This window comes from Corythoichthys intestinalis, chromosome 18 (assembly GCF_030265065.1).
Source record: "Corythoichthys intestinalis isolate RoL2023-P3 chromosome 18, ASM3026506v1, whole genome shotgun sequence".
Taxonomy (NCBI): domain Eukaryota; kingdom Metazoa; phylum Chordata; class Actinopteri; order Syngnathiformes; family Syngnathidae; genus Corythoichthys; species Corythoichthys intestinalis.
Genome location: NC_080412.1, coordinates 29,899,761 through 29,918,765, shown reverse-complemented (window position 1 = coordinate 29,918,765; position 19,005 = coordinate 29,899,761). Strand labels below are relative to the sequence as shown.

At 37.8% G+C, this 19,005-nt stretch overlaps 1 protein-coding gene across 1 annotated transcript in view; it reads left to right on the top strand.

The window, feature by feature from the left end:
- The first annotated feature begins 4,034 nt into the window (after positions 1-4,034).
- Positions 4,035-19,005, top strand: part of rabep1 (rabaptin, RAB GTPase binding effector protein 1) — a 32,072-nt gene continuing 17,101 nt past the window's right edge. The window contains exons 1-8 of the mRNA XM_057821463.1: positions 4,035-4,196; positions 11,346-11,474; positions 11,549-11,752; positions 15,428-15,588; positions 15,775-15,894; positions 16,560-16,695; positions 17,159-17,337; positions 17,419-17,529. Of these exons, the coding sequence (XP_057677446.1) occupies positions 4,151-4,196; positions 11,346-11,474; positions 11,549-11,752; positions 15,428-15,588; positions 15,775-15,894; positions 16,560-16,695; positions 17,159-17,337; positions 17,419-17,529 (1,086 nt within the window). The 5' untranslated portion in view covers positions 4,035-4,150. The remainder of the gene's footprint in view (positions 4,197-11,345; positions 11,475-11,548; positions 11,753-15,427; positions 15,589-15,774; positions 15,895-16,559; positions 16,696-17,158; positions 17,338-17,418; positions 17,530-19,005) is intronic.

The window sequence follows — 19,005 nt, the reverse complement described above, 5'->3', positions numbered from 1 at the left end:
TGTGACTAAGTTTGGTTCCTGCATAAAAAGCTTTCAAGCTGTCACACTATATGAGTTATTTGTAACTAATATCCACATAAGTGCACGTAACTATGCAAACATTTGAATAATATACTACTGTATATTTGGCTTTATCTGTATCCTCAACATCCTTTGCTGCTTCCGTTTGACAATGATACATCAGATAGGCTATCCTTTGGATTAGGACAGTAAATATGACTTAAAATTCAAGTATTTGTATTTAGTATAATAGTGCAGTTGCCAATTGTTGATTTTTGTAATTTAAGTATTACTGTATTTGTTTAAAAGAATGTGAAACTGATGATTGTGAATCATAATTAGATAATATATAAGGTGGAAAACACAGACAAGACTGAAAAAGCAGTTTCTGCTCTTTCACCATTCCTTAAAATAAACTGCTGTATTTTAAGCCAAAAAAAACTGTTGTGTTTGAAAGAACAATATGACAATATGCTTCCATAGCAGATTCATGGCACATTAAGCCCCCGAACTATTTTTTATTTGTCCATTTTACCCTCAAAACCCCCGTTTACAGACGTCGCGCAACTGCTTTTGCGTCAGCCCATAACGTAGGTCATTAATTATATTTATTATTCAAAATTTCTGTCATTTTTAGCTTCGAATCATTAATTGATGTCTAATATTCCGTTAAAAAAAAAAAAGACTGAAAAATGATTCACTCGCATATTTGAAACTTTTAAACAAATTACGTCACAATGAAAAAAATGGTGTCTGTAAAAAAGTCACGGATATCAACCTCATAACTATCGCTTAATAGTATTTTTTTGTTGTTACTATCGCATTTTCTCCGGTATATTAGATGATAAATAATCGATCCAAACAAAGAAAAAAAAAAAAAAAAAACATTTAAAAGGGTAAATACAGTATATGAAAAAGAACATCTCGAGCACTCCTTGATGTCTGCGATTTCTGCATTGCTATCCTTGTTATATTACCATGTTTCATCCATAAAATCCCCCCAAAAAATCCAGCAGTGGCCATTCACATCTATGTCTTGACACTCAGTGATACATGCTACGTGGAGTTTTTGGATACAAACAAGTAGAGGTGTGCAAAATTTCCGATTCTTAGATTATTCGCGATTCGGCCGTGGAAGATTCGAGAACGATTCACAAACATCCAAATTCCGATTATTGAAATATGCAAGTAAAGCGGAAGTACACAACACTCATCGCGCCACGCGGTCTTCGGGACGGAACGGAGCGAGAGTAGCTAAACATCATGCTTCCCATTACCCGGCCCCTCGGGTAATGCTAATGCTCAACTCACGGCTCTAGCTCAACTCATGCAACGAGATAAAAAAACACAACAACATACCTGACTGCTGCCGAAAAGCTGCTACAAGTACATCCATATAATGTTACGGTGGATATCATTTATATAGGACTAGATGCATTATAGATTTGGTAGTGTTAGCAGCACATCTACAAAAAGCTAGATGCGGGCGTTTTAAACGGGCGCCATCTTAAAGCAGTACACTTCCCTGCAAGGCTGTTGTAGCGAACCTTCCAAGCAAACCTATTTAACTTTTTATCTAAAATACTCCTAAATCGGTAAAATATTGACTCGAATCTATCTTTAAAATAGTTTTCAAACTTTCACATGTCGAAAGTAGACAAAAGGAAAATTATGGAATAACGGGAGCAATTTTAACAAATTTAACGGTTGATTCACAACATTAAATTAATTGAATGTAGTTTAAAGCTGCTGATACAGAATGGGGACTGGAGTTTTTTATTTACTGTTATTTTTGTATATTTGTTTACTGCTATATGTTAACTTGATACTGAAATAGTAGTGTGGTTTAGCCTGAGAGTATTTTTGAACAATTTTGGAACTAATGTACAAAACATTTAAAAAAAAAAAAAAAAAAAAAAAGGAGGGGGGTGCATCAATAATCGTTTTATAATCGAATCGGAGCCTCTGAATCGTAATCGTAATCGAATCGTTAGGTGCCCAGAGATTCCCAGCTCTAGAAACAAGGTAAGTACACGATAATATCTTGTTAAAGTCATGGCGTCTGTAATTCTGCTCTCGCGTGTTCTCACCTCCAGATAGGGTTTTGCTGTTTAATTTTTTTTTTTTTTTTTTTTAAATGCCCTCCTGTTCAAAATGTTTCTTCCCCCAGAAAATTGAGATTTTAAGCTTTCCAATGATGTATCACACATGCACATCGGACAATTTTGAAAGTTGGCCAAATTGGGGGTCTCAGAGCGGAACTTCAAGTCACCTGAGTGTTTTCCGCTATATATATATATAATATATAATAATTAAATGAACAACACAACAAATTGAATAATATATGGAATGGCAAAAAGCACAAATTTACAATAATTAATTTGATATTATATTTACATATTACATTTATATTACTATGAAAACATTTGTGTAAACATAGATGATTGTCAATTATATTTAAATGAAATCATTTTAAACTAAAATTATGAAATTATTCAATATTTTTAAAAATGACTAAGAATTGCATATTTATTGTAAGTGTATAAAACAATATTTATTATAGTTTCAAATATAAATTCATGTGATTTTAAAAATATTTTGACGACGATTATTTGTGTGAAATTAAGAACAAATAAGAAAAATTTTTTAAAGTGTGAATTTTTTAAAACAATTGTTTACAACAGGGGTCCCCAAACTTTTTCCTGAGGGCCACATAAATTTTCCCTTCTCTAATGAGGGGCCGGGGTCAGTTTGTAACAGAAAAGGTGTGACGATTGCAGGAGTGTCTAAATGTAAAAATTAGGGCTGTCAAACAATTAAAATTTTTAATCGAGTTAATTACAGCTTAAAAATTAATTAATCGTAATTAATCGCAATTCAAACCATCTCTAAAATATGCGATATTTTTCTGTAAATTATTGTTGGAATGTAAAGATAAACCACAAGAAGGACATATACATTCAACATACGGTACATAAGTACTGTATTTGTTTATTATAACAATAAATCAACAAGATGGCATTAACATTATTAACATTCTGTTAAAGCGATCCATGGATAGAAAGACTTGTAGTTCTTAAAAGATAAATGTTTGTACAAGTTATAGAAATTTTATATTAAAACCCCTCTTAATGTTTTTGTTTTAATAAAATTTGTAAAACTTTCAATCAAAAAAATAAACTAGTAGCCCGCCATTGTTGATGTCAATAATTACACAATGCTCATGGATGCTTAAGCCCATAAAATCAGTCGCACCCAAGCGCCAGCAGAGGGCGACAAAACTCAAAAAAAAAAACACAAGTAACAAGTTGACATTGCACTGTGCTGTCATTTTAATCTGTTTGAGCCGGGCATTTGCGTTAATTGCGTCAAATATTTTAACATGATTAATTAAAAAAATTAATTACCGCCCGTTATCGCGATAATTTTGACAGCCCTAGTAAAAATTTATGGTTTTTCAGAAAGCCACAATCAAATAACCCTTTCTGAATTCTTCACGGAACAAAAGTAAATAAAATAAAAATAATAATATAATATAATATAATATAATATAATATAATATAATATAATATAATATAATATAATATAATATAATAATAATAACACTATTAATTAAATGGATAATAACCAAATAACCCTCTCTGGGTTCTTCACAGAAAAAAAAGCCAGGAAATAAATAACAGTATTGGGGGGAAAAAAATTATTATTTTTTTTTGTTCAGGGGGCTGTAGTTTGGGGACCCATGGTTTACAAAAACATCTTTTAAAAATGATAGTGATTCCAGATCAATGCGCAAAATCGATTATTCTAGCGCTAATTGTACACTTATTTTGAAAGTAGAAACCGGAACTTGGTAATTATTTTTCTTCAACATCTGCATTTAAAAACGAAATAAGTCGTTGGAGTAGAAAATTTGTGATGCTTAGATGCAGATTTAGTATTCTTAGCGTATCTAATTTTGGTTTTATACTCATTTTATTACATATCATACAACTAAAGCCACCTTCATACATTTAGTTTGAAGCCTCAACCGGACGTGGCGTCTTTTACCTTAGCTTGCTTGACTGTGGCTGTCATGTTGTTAGCCTCTCTTGTGTGACACTCCTAGCTCGGACCTGCTTCCTAGATCGTCAAGCCCCCCCACGAAAGCATGGCCGAGCAGGCCTCGGGACCCCCTCCGTCATCCCAGCATGACGGTAAGATTTCTTGTGTGTTTTATGGCGCGTCCGTTTGTGCAACGCTGCTTAGTAGCGAGCGGCCTCTGCATCTTCTGACAACATTAGCCTATTAGCCTCCCCCTCGGGCTACGTGTCGCGCAGACATATACACAGAACAGAGCATGACACTCATTATTAGCTCATGGCGTTGATGTATATTGATATGATTTGTTAATAAATGATACGTGACAGACTCCCAGAGCGATCCGTATTGATTTTTGCTGGCTAAACACCTCATGTTTTGCTAACCTGCTAAGTGTCTAACATGCAGCGTAAACTAGGATTTAAGCGGTTCATTGGAGCTGATTATCATTATGGGTAATAACATTCACATGTTATCTTGCACGCAAAATAAATTATGTTGTTCATTTTTTGTGAGGTCGCATCCCCCAAATTCTCACAGCTTGCATGATTTTTCTTTTCCCTTGACAATACTTTGACTTTCATGTACATTCAGAAGTTACTGCATTTTCATCTTTTCTAAATTGAAACAGTACATAATATTCAGCTAGTTATGGACATTTATCAAACTTTTCATCACATTTTATTTACTGTAATTTATCGTGGATACAATTGATCAGTTTTGCTCAGCATTTCATTATACATCATTGGTACATATTATGCATGGATACCAGAAATTCTGGGTGCATATCACACAAATAAGTCCAAGAAAAATTCCTCAGCATAAGTGAGTATCGTATTTTTCGCTCTATAAGCCGCACCTGAGTATAATTCGCACCAGTCAAAAAAACGCAATGAAGAGGGAAAAATAACAAGTCACATTTCGAGGAGGTCATTTTATGTAGTCAGAGACCAAGCACAAACATTATACATTATTATCGATGAACAATTAATCGATTAATCAACAACTAATCGATTAGCAAATTAATCGGCAACTATTTTAATAATTGATTAATCGTTTAGGACCATCTTCACCTTAAACCTGTCTAAATTCTTGAAATTGTAACATATATGTAACGTCTCAGTCAGATTTCTTCATTATATTTTTGCTAAGCCAAAGTAGAACATGAGCAAAAACCTGCTTTTACTGCGTAGAACAAAAATTCACATTTTTGCCAATTTTCGGAAATCCTACAGAGGTATAACAAGTATCTGAACCTTTTGGAATATCTCACATTTTTGCATAAAACCACCATCAAATGTGATCTGATCTTTGTCAAAATCACACAGATGAGAAAACAGTGTCTGTTTTAACTAAAACCACCACAACATTTATAGGTTTTCATATTTTAATCAGGATAGTATGCAAACGATGACAGAAGGTGGAAAAATAAGTAAGTGAACCATCACATTTAATATTTTGTGGCCCCCTTTGGCAGCAATAACTTCAACCAGACCCTTCATGTAGCTGCAGATCGGTCAGTCACATCGATCAGGACTAATCTTGGCCCATTCTTCTCGACAAAATTGCTGTAATTCAGTCAGATTCCTGGGATGTCTGGCATGACTCGCTGTCTTTAGGTCATGCCACAGCATCTTAATGGGGTTCAAGTCTGGACTTTGACTTGGCCACTCCAGAATGTGTATTTTGTTCTTCTGAAACCATTCTGAAGTTTATTTACTTCTGTGTTTCGGATCATTGTCTTGTTGCAGCATCCATCCTCTTTTTAGCTTCAACTGTCTGTCAGACGGCCTCAGGTCTTCCCGCAAAACATCCTGATAAACTTTTCAATTCATTCTTCCATTAATGATTGCAAGCTGTCCAGGCCCTGAGGTAGAAAAACAGCCCCAAATCATTATGCTTCCTCCACCATACTTCACGGTGGGGATGAGGTGTTGATGTCGGTGAGCTGTTCCATTTTTCCTCCACACATTGTGTGTTGCTCCCAAACAACTCAACTTTGGTTTCATCAGTCCACAAAATATTTTGCCAAAACCTCTGTGGAGTGTCCAAGTGCCTTTTTGCGAACATTAAACGAGCAACAATGTTTTTTTAGACAGCAGTGGCTTCCTCCGTGGAGTCCTCCCATGAAAACCATTCTTGGCCATAGTTTTACATATAGTTGATGTGTGCACATAGATATTGGACTGTGCCAGGGATTTCTGTAAGTCTTTAGCAGACACTCTAGGGTTCTTTTTTACCACTCTGAGTATTCTGCGCTCAACTCTTGGCGTCATCTTTGGTGGACGCCCACTCCTTGGTAGAGAAGGAACAGTGCCAAACTCTCTTCATTTTTAGACAACTTCTCTGAGAACATCCAGACTTTCAGTGATGGTTTTGTATCCTTTCCCAGCTTTATACAAATCAACAATCCTTGATCGCAGGTCTTGAGACAGCTCTTTTGACTGAGCCATGATGCACATCAGACAATGCTTCTCTTCAAGACAAGTCTTACCGGGTGTGCGTTTGATAGTGGGCAGAGCAGCATTAAACTACTCATCATCGATTGGGCACACACCTGACTTAAATTGTTTGGTAAAAATTGGTTTCAATTGCTCTTTAAGTTTCCTTAGGCAGAGGGTTCACTTATTTTCTGTCGTTGTTTGTATGCTATCATCATTAATATATGAAAACCTGAGGTTTTGCTTACTTAGATGAAAACCTACAAATTGGGTTGGTTTTAGTTAAAGCAGACACTGTTTTTACATCTGTGTGATTTTGACAAAGATCAGAACACATTTGATGGTGATCTTATTCAGAAATGTGAGAAATTCCAAAAGGTTCAGATTAGGGCTGTCAAACGATTAAAATTTTTAATCGAGTTAATTACAGCTTAAAAATTAATTAATCGTAATTAATCGCAATTAATCGCAATTCAAACCATCTATAAAATATGCCATATTTTTCTGTAAATTATTGTTGGAATGGAAAGATAAGACAAGATGGATATATACATTCAACATACAGTACATAAGGACTGTATTTGTTTATTATAACAATAAATCAACAAGATGGCATTAACATTATTAACATTCTGTTAAAGTGATCCATGGATAAAATGTTATATTAAAACGCCTCTTAATGTTTTCGTTTTAATAAAATTTGTAAAATTTTCAATCAAAAAATAAACTAGTAGCCCTATTCTGTCCTCAATGTGTGCGAGTACACAAATTGACAGATAGCGAACATAAGTTCCAAAAAGAAATCAGACGGTGTGGCAAAGTTGCATGGGCTTTACTGAAGTCATCTCTTTTTGACAGGAGCACGTTTCTTGTATTTTTGTAAAACTGAAAATAACAAGGCAATGTGTCAATAACTTGCATAAATCACAAAATAACATAAAATGTACACACACGTGTCCATTTGAGCAGTAGCACTAGCCAATTAGCTCACAAGCATCTAACAATGTAACTGCATTTCACCATATATGTGAATAAATTCAAATACACACCATCAATAACTATCTAATGCTCATGAATACAAACAAAGGAGGAATATAACTCACAAGCGATGCATGTATTAGACACAAACAGTGTTATGGGGCTATGAGAACTGCCACTGAATACTGGATGCGGACGTTAGCTGGTCTGAATAGCACTGTATTAGTGTGAGTTCACGTCGACATATAATCACGTCAGAAAAGCGCGCCGAAACCCAAATAATCCGCTGCACTGAATCGCCAGCAGAGGGCGACATTACGCCACATAACATATGCAAGTCACACCCAAGCGCCAGCAGAGGGCGGAAAAACTCCATAAAACACAATTAACAAGTTGGCCTTTCACTGTACTGACATTTAAATCTGTCTGAGCGGGCACAGTGCGTTAATTGCGTCAAATATTTTAACGGGGTTAATTTTAAAAATTAATTAACGCCCGTTAACGCGATAATTTTGACAGCCCTAGTTCAGATACTTTTTCATACCACTGTAGTAGCAATAAAACGGAGAACAAAGTGCTAAATAGGTATCTGTTAAAATATTAACAGTTTTTCAGATAACGATAAACAAAACAAACCCTCGATTTCACACTAGATCAAGGCAGGGAACCTCATGGTACCTCACGATATGATACGATTTGCAATACGAAGTTGATGATAACGATCTTGCGATATGGCGATACAACGATTATCGATACATTGGTCAGGAAATCATTCTACAAAACAACTAATTAACAGAAAAACGAGCTTCATCTTCATCCCTCTGCTGTAAGTTCATCACCAGTAGACGTCCAATCCATTTGTATTGGGAGGGTAGCAGTAAATGAACCCCTCCTACTTTAAACAAGCTCCTCCCACTTCCAAAGCTGTCAGTGGAAGCCAATGCCAGGCACCGAGGCAATTCTGGGCCATTTCAGGTCATTACCTGTTGATTTTGCGGTATTTCAGGGTCACTTCCTGTCGATGTTGGGGCTTTTTATGGGTCGCTTCCTGTTGATTTTGGATTACAAAATAAATCGGCAGTGACTTAAACTCAAAAGGAAGTGACCTGTAAATGCCCTAAAATGAATAGAAAGTGACGTATAAATGGACCGAAAATCAGAATGAGTGACTGTGAATGTTCTGATTTTGAACCAGGGCTGCAGCTGTCGATTATTTTAGTAGTCAATTAATCGATGAACTAGTTAGTTCGAATAATCAAGTAATCGGATATGTTAAATAAAAAATTGAAATACCCGAGCTGTACCTCAAACGGTATAGAAAAATTAAAAATGAGGATGTATGTACAACAAAAGAACAATTGGCTAACTTACAAAGCAAACGTCCACTTAAATGCTATAAAACGCTAACGTTTTTTATTTTTTTATTTTTTTTTTACAATGCTCTTAACAAATGGTTCAGACACATATTCCCACAAAAACGGCTAAATATACCTAGAAACTACTTCACGAATGCTTTTAAAAAAAAAACATTAGCCCAAACAAAAACTTAGCTTATGTTGGTCTTAACAGGGAGGAGCTGGATTCAGCCACATGAAATGAGACAGAATAGAGGGCAGTGTATCCACCCAAATCAATAAAACTAAATGCAAACACTTTCAAAACAAACCATTACATCACCACTTTAATTAAATGAATAATCAAGGCAGCAAAATTTAATTTGACTCTTTTTCTAATCGAATACTCGGGTTAATCGATTAATCGTTGCAGCACTATTTTGAACAAATGAATGTTCAGTCGCCCTTCCCGGTCTTAATGGATTGGGCCTCCAGCACTGTTAATGGCAGCAATTGAGTTAACTGAGACACTATTATGGTGGATTTTGGTATCATTTGTTGGTTCCTTATTTTTTTTGTTGTTGTTGTAACATTGGCACCTTTTTAAAACGATATCTCGATTCATGGCATGAGCATATCAATAACCTTTTGGGATGCAAAGTAACGCAGTATATCACCATTTTGATATTTTGTCACACCCTTACTCTACTACCACTACCAAATCTATTGAAATCTTCATCTTCAGTATCACTTTTGAACAATTGCACCGACTCGAAGAAGAGGGCAAGCTTAGAGTATAAGTATCAGGATATAATTCGCGCCCAAGTTGAAGGCCTAGCCAAAATACCGTATTTTTCAGACTATAAGTCGCAGTTTGGCATAATTTGGCTGGGGGTGCGACTTATACTCTGGAGCGACTTAAGTGTGAAATTATTAACTCATTATTATATTATTTCACATGTTATTTTGGTGTTTTAGAGTGACACTGATTGTTTGGTAAACTTGTTAGCATGTTGTTTATGCTATAGCTATCTGAATAACTCTTAATAGCTATTTTACGTTAACATACTGGTAGGGGTGCACGATATCTATTTTTTTAAACTGATAGCGATAACTTCCTGCTCCTCAAGGCCGATACCGATACGATAACCGGTAATACATATATAATTTTTCAATGTACTGTATAATATTCACCTGAGTTTTTGAACACCTGTAGGGCAAAAACACTAATGGTTGAGCATAGATTTGCCTTTGTCTAAACCAGAATTTTCATGATGACATGAACATTGTTATAATGAACAAAACAAAGAGAAGAACAGTTTTGACTTCAAAAAAGTGCCCATATTAATTTTTTCAAATAAATATAATTTGAGTCTATCACAATCAATCAGTCAATATCATTGACGATGTGTTCCCCTGAACAATGAGTACTGATCTAAAACAAACATAAACCCAACAGGTATTGTGCTTTGTCAGCAGATAAAACATTTGGTGAAACAGGAGAGGAGACTTTTGTCGTTTGGTCCATGAAACAACTTTCTTAACCTGGCAATTATAGAACAGCAAGGCTATCAATAACCAAAAGGCCTCTGAAGAACTTGTAAACATAACACAATAAAATGCAACCTTTTTCTAATTGCCATAGTAAGGTTTAAACCTCAGTGAAGGAAAAATACGGCCTCTAGAATGGTAACAAAACTTTGCATACTGGCAAAACAGGAGTGGAAACTAACGCTCACATCCCAATTCAACACCGTGCCAAAAATATTATCAATAGACCCAATAATATATTATATAATATTACTGGATTTATTGGGATGACGTCATAATTCCTATTATCGTTCACCTCTACATACTGGCCACATTCGCATTTTGTTGTTAATGCATCATGTAACATTATCGCACTGTACAATTATTCAGCATGTTGTTCTCTATTGTATTTTTATTTCAAATTGCCCTTTAAGATGACATATGTGTGTGTTCTCTGTGTTGGATTTTATCAAGTAAATCTCCCCCCAAAATGCGACTCATACTCCGGTGCGACTTATATATGTTTTTTCCCTCTTCGTTGGGCATTATATGGCTGGTGCGACTTATAGTCCGAAAAATACGGTATGACAAAGAAGTGCTATTTATAGTCCGGAAAATACACTGGAGAGCACGGTATACAAGAGAAATTACAGTACTCATTGAACATTAATTCTCCAAAATCAATCAAAATAAGCCATATGTGTCTTCAACCAACGCTAAACTACAAATCAATACAAGTTGATAGCTTCTCCTTTGAAAGTATTAGAGAGGCTGGATCATAGATGTAGTGATTACATCGTGTGTGACATCACTCGTGTTGGCAGCAGGAGCTGAAGTTAGAAAGTAAACAAGCAGCTGTAGTTTTTCAAATGTTTTAGTGACACGTGTACAACCTGAAGCATGGAGTCACAGTCACTTTTCCCTTTTCTGAAGTCGTGACAGATCTATCCGGCCTGCTAACGCTGATGTTTGTTGCTTTCAGATGAGCTCCGACAGCGGGTGGAAGCTCTGGAGCGGGAGAGGGCAGAATTCGGCAAGGTCAAGCATCAGCTGGAGGCAGAGTTCAACCAGAAGAGAGCCAAGCTCAAAGACCTCTACTTGGCCAAAGAGCGTAAGAGGGCGTCAAACTTTTGTTATTGGCAGTAACGGATCTTACTGACATGTGCTGATTTTCCATGCATGCAGAGGATCTGAAGAGGCAGATGTCAGCTCTGGAGTCGGCCCAAGCCGAGCTGAGCTCGGTCCAGGCCCAGCTAGCGCAGGCCCGCTCCGAGATTGAGACCATCAAGGCAGTCGCCACGGTGTCGGAGAACACCAAACAGGAAGCCATCGACCAGGTCCGCGGCCAGTGGCAGGAGGAAGTGGCGTCGTTGCAGGCCATCATGAAAGGTACACCGATAGACGTCTTTAAGCATCACAGTTTGTTTTTTTCGGCAACCTATTACGTATGTCGAGTGCTGTTCGAATAATAAATAATAACCATTAATTGATGATCATAGCAATCGACAAATACAGTATTTTGATTGTTGATGAATTGTTTAAACTTTGTGGACTGAAAAATGTTCAAAATTCTCGTTTTTCAGCCACTTAAATGCAAATATGGTGTGATGTATTGTTTTTATGTTTTAAATTCATTTACAGCAGACATGTCCAAAGTCCGGCCCGGGGGCCAAATGCGGCCCGTGGTCAAATTTCATCCGGCCCCCAGCCTCTGCCATAAATTCAGTAACGTCTGACCCGCACACAGACTGAATGAATTGGGCAGCAGCACTGCTACCAGCATGTGAAGTAGCTTACACACTAAATGCTGCTCCTCATTTACCCACTAAAAGGCAGCATCACTCTAAGCAACATTACCCTGTGTGACCCTTTACTTACAATTTTCTAAAATGGCGATAATCAACAAAAAAAAAGTTGACTGCGTTGGCCGATGCTTCAAGGATAGGTGGAAATTTGACTATTTCTTCACTAAAATACGCAACAACTGTGTCTGCCTCATTTGCAAAGAAACAGTCGCTGTTTTTAAAGAGTTCAATGTAAGGCAATATTACCAAACAAGACACACTGACATGTACGACAAGATTACAGGGAAGATACGCAGCGAGAAATTGAAGCAACTTGAAGTTAGCTCGCAAGAGCCCGAGAGTAGAGTACGCCACACAGGCTAGTTGCGAGATTGTTGAAATTATTTTAAAAAATAATAAAGCAAATGTGACACACAAAATGGCTGGCTAAAATTTGCCTGAATATATTGTTCTACGCAAAGGACGTCAGCCAAGGTCGGCCCCCCACATTTTTACCACACCAAATCTGGCCCCTTTTGCAAAAAGTTCAGACACCTCTGATTTACAGGTTTATACTAGTCCTTCTAAAAAAATTAGCATATTGTGATGAAGTTCATTATTTTCTGTAATGTACTGATAAACATTAGACTTTCATATATTTTAGATTCATTACACACAACTGAAGTAGTTCAAGCCTTTTATTGTTTTAATATTGATGATTTTGGCAAAAAAGTCTAGAAAAAACAAAAATCCCTGTCTCAAAAAATTACCATATTTCATCCGACCAATACAAAAAAGTGTTTTTCAATACAAAAAAAGTCAACTTTCAAATAATTATATCAGCTATGCACTCAATACTTGGTCGGGAATCCTTTTGTAGAAATGACTGCTTCATTGCGGCATGGCCTGTGGCACTGCTGAGGTGTTATGGAGGCCCAGGATGCTTTGATAGCGGCCTTCAGCTCATCGACAGTGTTGGGTCTGGTGTCTCTCAATTTCCTCTTCACAATATCCCACATATTTTCTATGGGGTTCAGGTCAGGAGAGTTGGCAGGCCAATTGAGCACAGTAATGCCATGGTCAGTAAACCATTTACCAGTGGTTTTGGCACTGTGAGCAGGTGCCAGGTCATGCTGAAAAATGAAATCTTCATCTCCATAAAGCTTTTTAGCAGATGGAAGCATGAAGTGCTCCAAGATCTCCTGACAGCTAGCTGCATTGACCCTGCCCTTGATAAAACACAGTACACCAACACCAGCAGCTGACATGGCACCCCAGACCATCACTAGCCACGTTTACATGCTGACTTTTATTCATACTGATTCAAATCATTCCGAATGGAAATTTCAGATCAGCTGTTTACATGTCACTTCATCTATCCCGATCCAGCGTTTACATGTGTCTGCCTTTATTCCGAAAGGACGTTTGACAACTGCCGTCTGACATGCGCAGATTATTCAAAACAAAGCGTCACGTTGCAAAACGATCGATCGTCAGAGTGCTGCTGTTTTAACTTTTACCCACTTGTTGTTCAAGAACCATTTCGACCTCAGGGTGCTCCTAGTGAAGGCACTACGAAGAAGGTGTACACAAGGTGGACAAGTTAGCCTTTTGCGATGTTTCCCTGTAGTGCCCATGCCCCCTCCAAAGACCAGAAAACTTTGGATGAAGATCCGCAGCAAAGACTGGTGGGAACGAGTTGTTCTTCAGGAGTTTACAGATGTCGAGTGGAAACAAAACTTCAGAATGACACGCCGTTCATTTAAAAAGTGGGCTGGTGGAGGGATTCATGGCTCCTGATGCAGTTACCGTCAGAGCACTAATTCCCTGCATTATGCGCGTCGCAATTGTTCTTTACAGACTCGGTAGCTGTGCTGAGTATCGCCTCGTCTCAAACCAATTTGGCATCCACAAAAGCACTGTGAAAAAGTTCACGTACATGTTTTGTAAGGGCATGTTAAAAGGACCAACCAAACCTCTCGTGAACTTTTTTAAACAGTTCACTGTTCCTCGTTTTACGCCCGTCTAAGCGAGCAATTATATTCAATTCTTTTAAAGTTTGAATTAAATACAAACTTTCCGCCGGACTCCAATTAGGTCCGCTGTGCTTGGAAGCCATGTTGCAAGTGACGTTACTTACGTCACCAAGTGACGTCACCACGTCAGTACGGAGCATGTGCAGAAAGAACGCAACCAGACACCATTCCGCTTCCCTGTTTACATGATATAATTTTACTTCTAATCGGTTTGGGAAAAGGAATATTCCACCCCTGTGAAACGGAATGAAATTCCATTCGGTTTGGGCCTGTTCATTCCGAATGAGGTTTTTATATGGAACACATTTATTCGGTTTGAACATCTAAACAGATTGTAATTGGAATATTTGGCTCCATGTAAACGTGGCTACTGACTGTGGGTACTTGACACTGGACTTCAGGCATTTTGGCATTTCCTTCTCCCCAGTCTTCCTCCAAACTCTGGCACCTTGATTTCCGAATGACATGCAAAATTTGCTTTCATCTGAAAAAAGTACTTTGAACCACTGAACAACAGTTCAGTGCTGCTTCTCTGTAGCCCAGGTCAGGCGCTTCTGCTGCTGTTTCAGTTGCTTGACCTGGGGAATGTGGCACCTGTAGCCCATTTCCAGGTTTCTGCAGGTTCCCCAGGGTCTGGAATCAGCCCTTCTCCACAATCTTTCTCAGGGTGCGGTCACCTCTTCTGGTTGTGCAGCGTTTCCTGCCACACTTTTTCCTTCCCACAGACTTCCCACTGAGGTGCCTTGATACAGCACTCTGGAAACAGCCTATTCGTTCAGAAATTTCTTTCTGTCTCTTAGCCTCTTGCTTGAGGGTGTCAATGATGGCCTTCTGGACAGCAGTCAGGTCGGCAGTCTTGCCCATGATTGCGGTTTTGAGTAATGAACCAGGCTGGGAGTTTTTAAAAGCCTCAGGAATCTTTCGCTGGGGTTTTGAGTTAATTTGTTGATTCAGATGATTAGGTTAGTAGCATCTTTAGAGTACCTTTTCATGATATGCTATTTTTTGGGGATAGGGATTTTTGTTTTTTCTTGACTTTTTTGTCAAAATCATCAATATTAAAACAATAGACGTCTTGAACTACTTCAGTTGTGTGTAATGAATTTAAAATATATGAAAGTCTAATGTTTATCAGTACATTACAGAAAATAATGAACTTTATCACAATATGCTAATTTTTTGAGAAGGACTAGTATATTTTATGCCTTCCTTGTGAACCTTGTTTTTGTCACGTCCTGCCTTAGACACTGTTCGTGAGTATGAGGTCCAGTTCCACCAGCGTCTAGAACAGGAGCGAGCCCAGTGGGGCCAGTACCGCGAGGCCATGGAGAGGGAGGTGGGAGACCTCAGACGGCGGCTTACCGACGGCCAGGAGGAGCAAAACCTGGAGGACGATATGAAAAAGGTGCGCATCGTACATTCACCTTTACCAGAATCCACATGCATGCTATTAAAAAACAGAACAAAAACACACTACAACAACTTAGAGCACAAGTGACAACTGGTTCTAAAATTTGTTTCAAATTCAAAGCAAGAATAAAGTCATTTTGTTTTCTTGCGAACTATGTGTAATTGTGAAAACTCTTTGAAGGCTCAAGAGGATGCAGAGAAGCTTCGCTCAGTAGTAATGCCCATGGAACAAGAGATCGGGACGCTCAAAGCCAAGCTGTCCACGGCTGAAGACAGAATCAAGGAACTGGAGGCGTCCAAGGTGAACATTTTTACGGATGGAAAAAAGTTGGTCATGTAGAGAAAAACAAAAGTTCAGAAAAATGCAATGTAACATTGTGAAAAAAACTTCTTTTTTACATTTTTACTTAAGAAGAATATATATAGACATACAGTATATTTTTTACTGTACTATACTATATCCAAAATGCACAAATTTCATCTTTTTAAAAGTTTTGGTAAAGTTGTAAATACAGTAGTTGCCTGATATAGTCACAGTTTAGCACAGCAGTTATGCTTATTGACCGTTAGCTGTCTCAAACTAAGATGCTTAGGATTTGTTATGTGTATTTGCATTCATGGTGCATAAATTAAATGAAAAATAAATGATTGAAAAATAATTAATTATGAATTAAATATGGTGGTGCAATATAAGCACTTTTCCCATAATTTCAGAAGTTCGTCTTATTTTTCACAGAATGTTTAATTGGAAACATTTGAAGTTGTTACATTTATCATTATTAAAGCATCCAGTAGGGCATCACAATACAATTAGCCATAATATTTTAAGTCCACCACCTCATATATTGGGATCGGTTTGATATCTGTATCGAATTATTGGAGTTGAAAAAATAACGTGACATCGGTTAAAAAGTAATTACCGGACAACTCTAGTTGTAAAGATTTAAATATGATTTTCTTTGACAGGTGAAGGAGCTTAATCACGTTTTGGAGGCCGAGAAATCATGTCGCACGGACTTGGAGATGTACGTGGCCGTGCTGAACACACAGAAGTCCGTTCTGCAGGAGGATGCTGAGAAACTCCGCAGGGAGCTTCATGAAGGTACACACCCAAATATCTCCAGTCTAATGCACCCTCGGCCTTCCAACTCACCGTTCAAAAGCAGTTTTTACGCATGTATGAAGCCTCCTACCTAAAATAAGGAAACACGTATATTTCACACTGTAAACGTTAGCATGGCTACATTGAGTCCAATGGGGAAAAAAGACAACCTACTTTAGCCTGCTATAAAACATTGCCAGTCTTCTCCAAAAAAAAAAACAAAAAAAAAAACACAAAAAAAAGCGTAATAGATTAGTCAACTAATCGTAAAAGAAGTCGGCTGACTAATTGGGAAAAAAATTGTCGTTTGGGACAACACTAGTTGTACAGTGTACCTGAACATATTTCCTCCACACCCATCTCACCTTTTTAACCCCTGACCCATTTTAATGCCTGTTTGATATTGCTGTCTAGTAAAGTTTGTCAGTTTTATTTTGTTGGTAATAAGAGCTTTTGCCTCCAGTGTGTCACAAGCTGGAGCTGGAGCGGCAGCAGCACAACCAGCTGAAGCACACGTGGCAGCGAGCCAACGACCAGTTTCTGGAGTCTCAGCGCCTCCTCATGAGGGACATGCAGAGGATCGAGAGCGTGCTCTCCTCCGAGCAACTGCGACAGGTGGAGGAGATGAAGAAAAAAGACCAGGTTAACTTTTTACATAGGGGACCCCAGAATAGTTGTATGAAATGGCCGCTAAAAATCCTCATTTCGGTTTACGGCTTCCAGGAAGAAGACGAGAAGGAGCGATTGAGCCAAGTGAAGGATTTGCATGACGAAGATGCCGCGGACAATACGGAGCCCTTGGAGGATATCTTCCTGGGGATGAGCATCGACGAGGTAACCGGTTAAGTCACTCGTTGCGCTGTGACATTATTCAATGTCCACGGGGAGTAACGTGATAGTCAGAAAGGCAACGGGCGGCTCCCCACATATCATGTTTCTACCAGTCATACAGTAATAGCGAAGGGCTAAAAGTGAATGATGATGATTCAGGGCCGTCACCGTCAGTGATAGCCAATGACTTAAAGGGACAAGCATCTTCATCAGAATAGAATAGAATTGAATAGAATAGAAAGCCTTTATTGTCTTTGTACAGAGTACAACAAAATTTAAAACTTCACTATAACGTGCACCACATAAAACAAAAGCAAAAATACCATGAGGCTAATATAAAAAAAACGTGGGATGTCCCGGGCCAATCACGCCATTTGTCGAAGGATCGGAATCGGGTGAAAAGGATAGTGTTTTTAATTTAGAAAATATATTTGTTTTTCTGCTTAATGCTCGTAAATCCTCTCACTCTCCCTCCTGCTGCTTTTCTTGGTCTCCAGTGCAATTGGCAATTGGTACTTAAAGTTAACAATGATTGACAGGTTTGTAGCTTTGATCTGGCGCGTGAAGGCTCGGTAGTTTTGTCCAGTGCTTTACAATTATTTTCTGTTACTCCCCCCCACCAGGAAGACATAAACGTTTTGCGGCCCACCCCCCCCATCTCTATGCGCCATTGCAAATAGGCAATACATATGATGGAAAACTCCCAGGTGACTTGAAGTTCCGCTCCGAGACCCCCAATTTGGCCAAATTTCAAAATGTGTGATACATCATTGGAAAGCTTAAAATCAAAATTTTCTGGAAGAAATTTTTTGAACAGGAGGGCATTTAAATTTAATTATTTATTTATTTTATAACCCCTGAACCCTAACTCAAGGTGACAGCATGAGAGAGCATACTTAAAGACACCATGATTTTAACGAGATATTATCTCGTACTTACCCTATTTCGATCCAAAAACGCTGTGTAGCATGTCTCACCGAGTGTCAAAACACAGCTGTGAATGGCCACAGCCAAACTTTATGGGGATTTTATGGGTGAAACATGGTAATATAACTAGGGTTGCAATGCAGAAATCACAGACATCAAGGAGTGGTCGAGATTTTCCTTTCCAAATATTTACACTTTTGAACGTTTTTTCGATTTTTCTTTGTTTGGATCGAGTATTTGTCATCTAAAATATCGGGGACAATGCGACAGTAACAAAAAAAAACACAACCAAGCGATTGTTATGAGGTAGAGATCCGTGACCTATATACAGACACAATTTTTTTCATTGTGACGTAATTTGTTTAAAACTTTGAAATATGCGAGTGAATAATTTTATAAATTCTTTTTATTTTTATTTCTTTTTGTAAAAGACATCAATTAATGATTCTAAGCTAAAAATTATAGACATTTCGAATAATAAATATAATTCTTTCTAAGGCTGGTTGGATGCACGGTGTTTGTAAACGGGAGTCTCCAGGGTAAAACAGACAA